General features: G+C 44.8%; 1 protein-coding gene across 1 annotated transcript in view; it reads left to right on the top strand.

Moving 5' to 3' along the window:
• The window catches only part of CTCF (CCCTC-binding factor), a 713,286-nt gene that overhangs the window by 317,838 nt on the left and 382,172 nt on the right, over window positions 1–13,276 (top strand). The window contains exon 7 of the mRNA XM_086945216.1: window positions 9,799–9,948. Within this exon, the coding sequence (XP_086801342.1) occupies window positions 9,799–9,948 (150 nt within the window). The remainder of the gene's footprint in view (window positions 1–9,798; window positions 9,949–13,276) is intronic.

The raw sequence follows: 13,276 nt of genomic DNA, 5'->3' as shown, positions 1-13,276 counted from the left end.
AGGGCCCCTGAGAGAGTCTCACTGGCGGTACGTCCTCCTCCCAGTCAAGTTCCAATAGAGCGCACGTGTCTTTGAGGGAGCGCATTTGATGTAGGGACCCGTTCCATTTAAAGGTCAGCCGGAACGGATGACCCCAGGAATACGTAACCCCTTGTTGCCGCAAGAAGTCCGTTGCCACTTTAAATGCCTTCCTTTTTTGTAACGTGATAACTGAGAGATCTTGGTATAGGGCGACGTGGTACCCCTTGAATTGGAGCGCCTGCGCTGTTCTGGCCTCTCGGAGGATCCTCTCTTTGAGCGGAAAGTCGGGAAGGAAGGCCAAGATGTCCAGCGGTGGGGCAGCAGTGCGCCTGGGTAACCCCACTCTGTGACCTGTCGATTCGAATGGGAAAGTCAGCGGGTTCTCCCAAAATGTGTCGAAAGAGGTCTTGCAAATAGCTAGTGACGTCTGCCCCTTCCGTTTTTGAGGTACCCCCCGGACCTGTATGTTATTGCGATGGGAGTGGTTTTCAAGGTCTTCCGCGTGGGCCTGAAGGTCCAGTTGTTGATCTGTAAGTCGCAGAACTTCCTGCTGTAGCTGTTCAATTTCGCTGCTTCTGGCCTGGTCAGTATCCTCGATGGCGACTACACGCTCTCCAAGACCCTGCACGTCTCTCCGGAGCTCCCTCACCTCTCCGGCCACATCTTGTTTCAGGGATTTGAAATCTTCCCGGAGAGAGTTGAACAGAGTCTCCAGGAAGGTCCTAGTAATAGGCGCCTGGTCTTCAGTTGACTGCAGCGACATTTTTGTGGTCTCTGGAGAGGGTGGTTCTTTACCGGGTTTGCGTTGGTGCCTCGCCAGCAATTCCGGGAGGGTCTGAGTTGCTCTCTTCCCCTTGGGGTTAGCCATAGCGCGGCCAGATGTTGGATCAGGCGGGCTCGAGGACTTCCAGGGATTCAGGAGTGACGGCAAAGGCCTGGAGGTAGCAGTATGAGGGCCAGGTACGGTGCAGGGAGGCGACCCAGCTCCCGGGGACCGGCCACTACGCCAGGGGCCCGTAGGTAAGCAGAAGGCCGCACCGGGGCCAGGCGGCTCCCTCCCAGTCCACAGCAAGGCTCAGGCAGCAGTTGGGGGCAGACCACCAGACTCAAGCACCGGGGCGCAGCCCCTCGACAGGCGGTCACTCACAGCACCAGCCGGGTCCCGGACAGTCAACCACCCCAAGGGCAAGCACCCAGGGGCTCACCGGGGTGCACACCGCCCCGCACAGCTCCAGCAGGGTAGTATAGTCTCTATGCCCAACTTTAGGCCCAGCCAGGAACCGCCCCGGGAGCTCGATTTTGCCCCCCCCCGACAACTCCCACCAGGTACCCTCCTTCGCACTCCTCACCTCCGTCTGTTGGCTTGTCAGGGCCGTGCACCCCCCAGGGCGTGTAGGCTGCGCTTCTCTTCGGCCCGACTCTCCAGCCGTAACCGCCGCTGTCTCGGGCCGTTCACTGTCCTGCTGGGCTCACTTGTCAGGCTTTGCACCGATGCCCCGCGCAAGGGATCAGTCTGCTCTTGCAGGTGCCGAGGTCCGGGGTTGGGGGTTCACAGCACCGCCCCCCTGGTCGGCTCGGTCCGCGTCCCGGGGGTAGTGCGGCAAAGGGGGCATGCCGCCGGGTCGCCCCCGCGCTTCAGGGACCGCCAGCAAGGTCCGCGGGATAGGCAATGGCCGCGCGCCTCCCCTAGGCCCAAGACCGGGGCCTCGATTTCCCTGATGCCCGGCCGACACCTTCACTCCCCGCCGGTCAGGTCTCAACAGCGGCGGCTTGTCCTCAGTCACCCCCCCCGTCCGGGGGGTCGCCGATGCCGGAGAGCGGCAGCAAGGCTCAAAGGCGGCCGCCGGATTCAGCAAGGATCGAGAGCGGGTGAGAGCCAGAAGGGAGCCGGCTATCACTGCGGGGCGGCCGCTATCTTGGGAGCTGCCGCAGATCAATCGTTCGGCGCCAGAGCATCCCCGGGAGGCGCACAAGCCAGACGGCTACAGTTCGGGGGCTACCGCTGGCTGCAGAATCCCAGCAGCCGAGGTTTGTGGTGATTTGGGGGGGTTAAGCTGTTCTGTAGGAGGCCTCAGGAGGAACCAGGGCAGGGAGCCACAGCCACCCGCGTCCGACTAGGTCGCCATCTTGGCCACGCCCCACTGCGTTTCTCTTTGACGTTTTTGCAGCTTGTTGCAGACTTTAAGGAAGAGGACTTATCTATTTATCACCAGTATTTGGGCAGAACACGGGTCTCCAACATTCTTTGCATGATTAACAGGCTGACATTCTTTTGACTCCGCGCAATTCAAGTTGAGTCTGTGATGGCTATAGTGTTCACGCACGTTTCATGTTTTTATGGCAGGTAGGATTCCCTGGTTGTATTAGATACCCTGACTCACAGGGCAGTGAAAATTTGCATGGGCAGTCGATCCGACATTATAGCATTCTCATTGCAGTGGAGGTATTGTTTGGTTCAAATATTCCATTTAGTTTGTTAGCACCGGTGATAAGTATGTTTTTCAGGGGATTGATTAAGGCACGTCTAATTGGGCTTTATATTCACGGCTTGCTTCTGATCTATCAGTCACATCTTTACTCTATCTCTTGTTTCTTATCACGCTTCATGTATGGTTAATGCCTAAGGCGATGATTCATGGTCAAATGTCACTCATTTAGCACCTGCCACTCGTTTGAGTCGCAATTATCTACCATCCTGGAGATTAAAGGCCTATTCATGAATTCTAATTTACACAGAGTATCCAGGAGTCAGAAAAATAAACTCTAATCACAAACGACCATTGACATGACAAAAAGGGGGATTGTGAACTGAATTATTCAGTGACACCACGTGATACCATGTAACCAAATTCACGTGTGACACATACCCAAGGTGAGAATTTTCCCATCGGTTGTCGATCTGTTCCGCCACTTTTACATCATGTGGGTTCTCCTTACCCAGGAGTTAGTGCACACACAGTCACAAGAGTTGGAAAAAAGAACTGTGAGAGTAAGAAGACCCTGCGCTTTTATCTAGTGGGTGGTGTCAGTGTGGTTTGACAACTGAAAAAAGCAGTGCAAGTGAGTGATTAGTGAAAGGATAAAATTAGGTAAGACTGAGTAGAAATGAAACTTTTAATGTTTTCTCTCAGCTCCCCAAAAATAAAAACAATAGTGAGATAGCAGATTTAACAGAATATCTGCTCAGCGAGTGGTCGACACGTTTCTGCATGAACGGAAAAGTGCCTATGCATTCATCAGGACCTAGATGTTGCTACTGCTGTTGAATATAGTGAGAGGAATAAAAAGGAATCATATCACCTGTTTGTCAGGTTCAGATGCTCCGCCACAATCTAAAAAATAGTCACGTCAACAAGAAAAGAAAGTGAAAAAAGAGAATTTTGTAAAAATACACTCATCAGTAGTGTTATTTCTGTGATCATGTCAATACATATATCTCAACATGTTATCACTCACCCAATTCGTGTGGGGATAGCGCCTCACCTCACCTGGCGGCAGCTCGGGTAATTGAGGAGCACCGCTCTGTTGTGAAAAGACACATAAATACATAAGCATTCCACCGTTTATCCCATAAGGAAATAAAATCCACATTGATGACCAGATTCAGAGACACTAAGAGTGGTATGTAGTGTCTGCTTGTAAGTCTTAATCGCCTTAATAATCGTGAACATACTATACTATTGCCCACGACAGTTGTTATACAAAATCACTGCATTTCCATTCACTCAGTCGTTAAGACGATATTATAATGTTATAAACATATAGCACTATCAGAGCTCAAACACGACTCGGTAGTGAATTATGTCACCGTAGGGAGGGTGCCGTGTGAAATGACAGACACACGAGCAGAAGTTATCTCTCTATTTGGCAATTGATAGCTTGTAGTTCGAAGGAAATGGAGATTTCACATTTCAAATGCGTTTTCCATATATGCAACATACCGTATTGCTAAAGACTTAACTGAAATCAAGTAAAGCGCTCTATTTGTGACAGATTGCAGTGATCCGACTGTTAGGGACACACCCTGAAATTATATTTCGCGCGTACACACCTCGGGTATTGGAGGGTGTATGTACCATATGGTAGAGACTGCAATTAGTGACCGGCACACTATTTGTGGTAGATTGCAGTGGTCTGACTTTTATGATCGCAGTCTGAAGCGATCTTTCACGCATTCACCCCACGGGTACTATTGAGGACATGTACCGTGTGGTGAAGATTTAGAATCAAACATTAATATTGTGACCGAAAACAATGTTCCGACGTTCTTTAACATCTAATGAAGCAATCACAATAAAACCCGCGGACAAAGGCGGAGCGATTATCATTTTAGATACAGAAACTTATAGAACAGAATGTCTAAGGCAACTCCAGAATCAAAAATCGTACCTTCCATTAAAAGAGGATCCCACAGAGAAATTGAAAACTAAAATCTGTCAATCGGTAGAAGAGGCCACATCGAAAGGATGGATCACTCCACAGGAAGGCCAATATTTGTGCACTTCCCATCTATCTACTCTTTACTTTTACTGTCTCCCAAAGGTCCATAAACAGAGACCACCTCCTGGGAGACCCATAATTTCCGGAATTGGTTTAGTTTTAGAACCTCTATCTACATTTGTGGACCATTTCCTGAACCCAATAGTAAAAGAAATGCCTACGTATCTGAAGGATACTAAGGATATCCTGCGACTCCTTCCAGATATTGATTTTGACATCACAACTGACCTCCTCGTCTCATTCGATGTAGAATCTCTTTATACATCAATTCCCCAGACAGAGACTCTGGAGGTCATTGGCACTATTCTACAAGAGAGGGACCTACAATCTATAACACCGGTCCCTTTTATCATGAACCTAGCTGAACTAGCAATGAAAGAGAATTATTTTAAATTCGAAGACACTACCTACCTCCAAACATCTGGTACGAGCATGGGTAGTGTTTTCGCTCCTAGTTTAGCGAACCTTTATGTTCATGTATTTGAACAGACCAAGGTGCTCAACCATAACAATCCTTACTATGTATCGCTCCGAGTCTGGAAGCGATACATAGATGACATCTTTGTGGTCTGGAGAGGTTCAGAGTCGGATCTTATGGATTTTCACCAATGGTTAAATTCTTGTAACATCTATCTAAAATTTACGGTTGAATGTAGTAAAACCCACCTACCCTTCCTAGACCTAATGATATCAGCCACTACAGAAGGTCTAATCTCAGAATTATATAGGAAGCCCATGGCGAGGAATGCGCTCCTTAATTATGAAAGTTGTCATCCAAGAGCACTTAGGAACAACTTGTCCTTTGGCCAGTTTCTTAGGCTTAAAATGAATTGCTCCACCAAAGAGGCATTCGAGACCCATTCGGCCAAACTGTCGGAACAACTGCGTGAGGAAAATTACCCAAATTAGATCATACGCCAATCCAAGAAAAGGGCGTCCAATAACAACCGGGAAGCCCTTTAAATATAACGGTCCCTAAAGAGAAGTCTGATAGGATGACTTTTGTGAACACCTTCCACACAAAATCTAATCAGGTCCAAAAGATCATAAGAAAACATTGGTCTATTCTTAATACCAGCGGGGATACATTACCCCTCCCACTCTTTGCTTTTAAGAGAGGTCCTAATATAAAAGACCAGCTGGTACATACCAGACCTAAAAACAGACTGATTAGACAGGTGGGGACCCTATGGGGTCTCCCACCTGTACAAGGACATCATCCCTGTGGAAACTGTTCTGTCTGTCCACAGACAACCAAGTCCACCGTGGTTGATATAGGGACAGGCCGACAGTGGCAACAGCGTAAATTCACAAATTGCAACAGTGAGAATACCATTTATCTCATTACTTGTCCATGCCCGAAAAGATATGTGGGCATGACGACAAGAAAAATAAGAACTCGCATATGTGAACATAAAAGTACAGTTCGGTGTCGAAAACAAGCGACGGGTCTAACAGCGCACTTCTTAGAAGTGGGACACGGTCCTAATGATTTCACATGGACTGTGTTGGAACAGCCAACCATCCCAGACCACTGCCCTGATGTAAGCAAATTTTTGTTTAAAAAAGAACAGAAATGGGTCTATAAGCTTAACAGCGAAAAGGAGGGCCTAAACAAACCGATACCCTGGATGTCGCTATGATGGAATCCTGTACTTAAATGCCTATATCATATCAATGTAACAGGTCATCACAATATATAGCCATATGTATTTTTGATGGCAACACCAACATACTACAGGTCATCGCAACCTCTGGCTATATATACTTATACTGACAGCCTTTTAAAACACACACGTATTGCTAGGAGTATTTAATAAATTCCTATAATCTACATTCAAATGGCAGCCTAGAGGTGTGCTTCACAAATTTTATCATACACACTTGTCGCCTTTTAGTAATATCGGACCTCCTGTTATAACAGTAGTATAATAACAGCTTGAAATGGCCTCACAACAGTGGTTCAGAGTTTTTCTAACTCCTGGCACAGCATTCTTTAGCATCTGTTATATGAAAGCTTAAGAGATTGCTCCAAGTTGTGCTATAGTCGGAACATTGTTTTCGGTCACAATGTTAATGTTTGATTCTAAATCTTCACCACACGGTACATGTCCTCAATAGTACCCGTGGGGTGAATGCGTGAAAGATCGCTTCAGACTGCGATCATAAAAGTCAGACCACTGCAATCTACCACAAATGGTGTGCCTGGTCACTAAATATACCCTCCAATACCCGTGGTGTGTACGCACAAAATATAATTTCAGGGTGTGTCCCTAATAGTCGGATCACTGTAATCTGTCACAAATAGAGCGCTTTACTTGATTTCAGTTAAGTCTTTAGCAATACGGTATGTTGCATAAATGGAAAAAGCATTTGAAATGTGAAATCTCCATTTCCTTCGAACTACAAGATCCTGCATTCCATGCGCTATCACGTGCACGCATGGAAAGACGAACAATCAAATAGGCTGCGCTCTATCCGTTCGGCGCCTACCCAGTTTAGCGCAGAGGAACGCCTGGAGACACCGACGGATAGGTGAGCGCTGTAATGGCTCGTTCTTGTGTGTTTGTTCGTTTCATGCGCGATGCGCGGGAAGTTACCACTTCTCGAAAGCGAGACGATAAGCGCTCGCCCTTTCGGTCATGCCGGTTTGGCGATTCCAGCTATAATATTGTGTTTCGCGCGTACTTCGCGTAAAAAGCCGAGTTCCTTGCTACGATGGAGCTATCAATTGCCAAATAGAGAGATAACGTCTGCTCGTGTGTCTGTCATTTCACACGGCCCCCTCCCTACGGTGACATAATTCACTACAGAGTCGTGTTTGAGCTCTGATAGTGCTATATGTTTTAACATTATAATATCGTCTTAACAACTGAGTGAATAGAAATGCAGTGATCGTGTATAACAACTGTCGTGGGCAATAGTACAGTATGTTCACGATTATTGAAGCGATTAAGACTTACAAGCAGACACTGCATACCACTCTTAGTGTCTCTGAATCTGGTCATTAATGTGGATTTTATTTCCTTATGGGATAAACGGTGGAATACTTATGTATTTATGTGTCTTTTCACAACAGAGCTGCAGCCAGGTGAGGTGAGGCGCTATCCCCACCCGAATTGGGTGAGTGATAACATGTTGAGATATACGTATTGACATGATCACAGAAATAACACTACTGATGAGTGTATTTTTACAAAATTGTCTCTTTTCACTTTCTTTTCTTGTTGACGTGACTATTTTTTAGATTGTGGCGGAGCATCTGAACCTGACAAACAGGTGATATGATTCCTTTTTATTCTTCTCACTATATTCAACAGCAGTAGCAACATCTAGGTCCTGATGAATGCATAGGCACTTTTCCTTTTATGCAGAAACATGTCGACCACTCGCTGAGCAGATATTCTGTTAAATCTGCTATCTCACTATTGTTTTTATTTTTGGAGAGCTGAGAGAAAACATTAAAAGTTTCATTTCTACTCTGTCTTACCTAATTTTATCCTTTCACTAATCACTCACTTGCACTGCTTTTTTCAGTTGTCAAACCACACTGACACCACCCACTAGATAAAAACGCAGGGTCTTCTTACTCTCGCAGTCCTTTTTTCCAACTCATGTGACTGTGTGTGCACTAACTCCTGGGTAAGGAGAACCCACATGATGTAAAAGTGGAGGAACAGATCGACAACTGATGGGAAAATTCTCACCTTAGGTATGTGTCACACGTGAATTTGGTTACATGGTATCACGTGGTGTCACTGAATAATTCAGTTCACAATCCCCCTTTTTGTCATGTCAGTGGTCGTTTGTGATTAGAGTTTATTTTTCTGACTCCTGGATACTTTCTGTGTAAATTAGGTTACTGTTGGGGGCGCGTATCTAGTATGGAGTCGTTAAAATAGCCCTTGGACCCTCTTCTATGTAGTGTGTTTTACAATTCATGAATTCTTCTACTTGTTATATATAACAAAGTTATCATATTGTACGTATGTTCATCTATAGATTCCCCCTGACGAAGGGTGATTTTGCACCCGAAATGCATTGGTAGTGATGAAATCCATGTCAGAATATATTACTGAATTGATGAATCTACAAGAAAATTTGTCGAAGTTTTCATCTGTGCATCTGTATATCTTGCATATCTTGACTACAACAGGTCTTGAAGAAGTGCAAGTGCTGCCTAGGCGAAACCTAAAATGGAATCTTTTTGTTTGAAAATACTTAATTTCGCCCTAACTTCACTCCACCCCATTGAAATAGTGCAATGAAATTTATCTTAACTCCAACTACCTGGGTAGGATACCATTCCTGGTATTGTAAAGATTAACCTGCATCATGTGCTGGTACTGGGTGTATAGCATGTGAAATCCTGGAATCTTACTGCACTTTGCCATCTCTGGCCTGACCGAGTTCCTTCTGTGGGTGTTGTGTAACCACAAGACATCTTTATCTTGTGTGCTAGGTTCTTTGGAGCACCTTGATGACTACACAGTTATCTTTGAAGGTGATGCAATAAAAGAGCATGGCTCCACCAAATCGTGCTAGTGATGTGTTGTATTTTTTCAGATTGTTTCTCCATCAGCCACAGTGAAGTATGCTGTTGAATGTGGCCAGTTTGATGTCTTGGAGGCCGGCGATCAAATTTTTATTTCCATCTGATAGAAAATTGATTCTCCAACTTAGTGGGTGTTTTTAACTGAAGGTGTCTCCAAATTGTAATGTAAATGAGCATTCTAAGAAACATAAGGAAAATCCTATTGTAGGTACACTTAATTTTCAAGATGGCATTTCTATATCATTTTAGTGGAATGAGAATTTATATTTGCATATGTATAAATGCTCCTTTACTGGTACCTCTGTCAATGTGTACCTATGTTTCTAGTAAACTAACTAGGGGATTGCTACTAATCATTTATAGTCACTTGTTTGTTTCTCTTTTAGACATTATTTGTTCAGTGTTTTGATTTTCAGCTGCAGTTGTATTACAGAGATGCTTACAATTTTAAATCTGTGACTGTTAAATTCTGTTTTTAACATAAAATATTCTTGAACTAAAAAAAAATGTAAAGCGATATCCTCATCAGCAGTAATATCCCAAACGTACTGCCTCACTGAGTTTGACATCAGTTGCTCTGCATTCATTGCCCAGCGAATGTCGGAAATAGCTAATTGGTCCTTAGTTGTGTCTCTAAATACCATTTGGGCAAATGAAATGTGTGCATAGATGTAGTCTGTTCTTGGTCGAAGTGCTAATATTTGTGCACTATCTTGTTTCAGGTGAGAAGCCATACGAATGTTATATTTGCCATGCCAGATTTACTCAGAGCGGCACAATGAAGATGCACATTTTACAGAAGCACACAGAGAATGTGGCCAAATTTCATTGTCCCCACTGTGACACAGTGATTGCAAGGAAAAGTGATTTGGGTAAGATTGTATGTAGCGTGTGTTAATTTGTGAGATTCGGAACTACAGAAACCATGCATGGGCTGCATATTATTAGTTTATACATGTATATGTGTATAATTTTTTAGTACGATTTACTCTTTTTATATATTTTACACATATGTATTAGGCTATGTGTTCCGGGTTTCCGCTTATGGGTGAAGATAATTCAGTGCTTATGACTTTGAGTATACCTCTAGAGGAGAACTAGGATTACAGGTGAGTAACTAATCCTTGATGGCATGTGTGACTGTAGATACACATGCTTAGCATGAGTCCGCCATTCAGTGTTGGGCTTGGAAGTGTGCAAGTTGTTTTCGTTCGGTGAAGTCTTTCGAGTCAAGTTAAAGTAAGTCGTCCTCTTGCTTGCAGTGTGCATGGTCATTGACTTTATTGTTAGATTGTTTTTTTAACCCATCTGGTTCGGTCATGTGATCCTCTGCTCTGGTCGACACCATCATTAGGATCCTTTTTCAACACCGACTGTCCGGAGGGGCTCGATTCCATTGCGTCCCTAAATTCTCCTATTATATTTTTGTTTAATTAAAAAGACAAAAGTAGATGGAACGGAGACCTTTTACATTTTTTTCTTCTTGCCATTTGAAGTTTCCACATACTGATGTACACAAGATGTGTAATTCATGCCTGTCTCCTAAGCATCAAAAACAAACCTGTGAGGCTTGTAAATCATTCAGGTTGAAGAAAACTCTAAGAACAAGCCTGCAAATGTATTGACGCAGCATCGACGAGACACCAGATATTTTCGTTTTGGTGAAGCCGGAAACCAAAATTGAGGCACATCCTTTGGCTGCAGATTAGGGTCAGAGCTTAGTTCTGAAGAGAAGAAAATACCCTTACATCAGGGCAACAAACCGTGAGTAAATTGCCCCATCCAAAACTACAGACATTCCAAAAGTCTGCTGCTGGGCCTCCAGTGCCTTTGGGCCATGGTCGGCACAGACTGGCTGATTCTGGAAAGTCTGGCCTTTGCACGGCTCTGAAAAAAACAGCTTAAAGTCCTCGGTCCGAAGCAGTCTTTCTCAGAGTCCTCCATTTCTACACTGAAACAATCAAAAGCAGACCTGTCCAAAGCTCTGGAACCGAAACCTTTGGATCATAACAAACGCTCTGACTCTGCAGTTAAAGCCAAAGCTTCGGAACAAAAACAATCGCCTCACAAAAATACAGGAGAAAAGATTTCCGGAGTCGAAAAAGCAATCTGTTGAGCATTCTCTACTGACTGTACAACCAATATTCAAAAAATTACACCAACAACTCGATTCTTAACAAAAACATTTCGTAATCCGTCCTGATACAGGTAGAGTACTCGCCAGGCCCCCTCAAGAGCATGCACAACCTGCTAAAAGACAAATATCTTTTCAGGAAGCAATATACATTCCTATAAAACAAGGAAAAAATAGGACAAAGACCCTAGTCCACTTTACTTTAGTCCTCCTTCACTGCACCATGAACACATGCCAAACACAACACCCCTCTTCAGTTCATGAGCATGCACATTCACCAGAAGAAATCAGTACTTTCATTTACAGGGGATGGAGACGGAAGGGATGATATCCCAGTCAATACCACCACAAGATGGCTGGGATACAGTTGATGAAGTTCCACCCAATAATACTGTAGGAAGCTGGCTCTGTATATACTATACCAAAATGAGGTATAGTGTGCACAGAGTCCAGTGGAACCCCAAAGGTAGGTAGATGTAAAAGTAGATAGCACCTTACTCTCCATTTGTGGTAGTGTGGGTGAGCAGTAAGGCTTTATCAGAGGGTAGTGTTTTACACACAATCAGCAAATGATGGCACACATTCAAAGACTGAACTCAGACCAATTTGATTTGTTTAAAAAATATTTAGTTATATGTATTTCCTAGAACGAAGCAAACCTGGTACAGGTAAGTGTATATGATAATTTTAAAGGCAGGCTGCACAGTACAAGCAAGCTGAAGGAAAATTACTTTGTTACAGGTTAGTGAATATTTCAATACAGTGGAAATTACTGTTAGATAACTTATGATTACTTTACAGATTACTTTTTCCACTCAGTGTGATATACCTAGATATCCCACTGGGACTTTTCCTAGAGAAAAGATAAGTAAGCAGTTTTTAGTTATTTGCAGTTTTTCAAAGTTCAATACAAAACTAACTCCACACTTGAAACAATTTTTAGGAAAAACTGTCAATGTATTCTTATGGAGAAAAATTAAATTAGCAGTTTTAAGGTAAGTACAAGTTTGTAGGAGTTGATATTCTAGGGTTTAGAACCAGGGTTCCCCCAGGGTCGAGGATGCACTCTCAAAGCACCCTCAGCGGCACTGGGGCGGCTGATTGCAGAGTGCTGAGGCACAATGTTATCCAACGGGGAATAGGGGGCCTCTGGTTAGTGGCTGCTCATGAGCAGGCCTCAAGGTTGTGGGAGCAAAGCTCCTGGGGTTTAGCTCAGGGCAGAGGGGATCCGTTTTAGTACCCAAGGTACACCTGCAGCTGCGCAAGGGCGGCTGGTTGCAGGGTACTGGTTTGGTCTCAGGAGGGGTGAGGTTGGCAAATGTGGGCACACCTCCCTCCCTTCCTCACTTGGTCCGCACCCCCCGCACCCACCTAGTGACGCCACTGGCTGTCCCTCAGTTTACATATCACTCTCAGGCCTGGAACAGCAGAGGTATCTGTCTGCTTACACGAACAGCTGGGCTATCCCAAAGCTCACACAGACCGCGCAAGTCTGGGACTGTAGATTTGTTCTTAAGCTCAAACAGATTAGACGTTTTCTGGGGGTTCTTAGGCAGTCATTGGTTACCATGCGTGCGGTAACCTCTGTCTGTGGTACTGTCTCTCCATGGTGTCCCACAGTACTCTCGCCCTTCTGGTGCGTAGCTGAGTGACTCACCTTTAGCATTTCATTTACTCATGCGTTCAGAGGAGTATTAAGAGTGTCATTTATTAATACCATTAGGCTGGCTCTGTCTGTGTGTGTGTGGCTCTGTGTGTGTGTGTGTGTGTGTGTGTGTGTGTGTGTGTGTGTGGCTCTGTATGTGTGTGGCTCTGTATGTGTGTGGCTCTGTGTGTGTTTGTGGCTGTGTGTGTGTGTGGCTCTGTCTGTGTGTGTGTGTGTGTGTGGCTCTGTCTGTGTGTGTGTGTGGCTCTGTCTGTGTGTGTGTGTGCGGCTTTGTCTGTGTGTGTGTGTGTGTGGCTCTGTCTGTGTGTGTGGCTCTGTCTGTGTGTGTGTGGCTCTGTCTGTGTGTGTGTGGCTATGTCTGTGTGTGTGGCTATGTCTGTGTGTGTGGCTATGTCTGTGT

Source organism: Lissotriton vulgaris, chromosome 12 (assembly GCF_964263255.1).
Source record: "Lissotriton vulgaris chromosome 12, aLisVul1.2, whole genome shotgun sequence".
Taxonomy (NCBI): Eukaryota; Metazoa; Chordata; class Amphibia; order Caudata; family Salamandridae; genus Lissotriton; species Lissotriton vulgaris.
The sequence above is the reverse complement of the archived record's forward strand: the minus strand, read 5'-3'. Positions and strand labels throughout refer to the sequence as shown.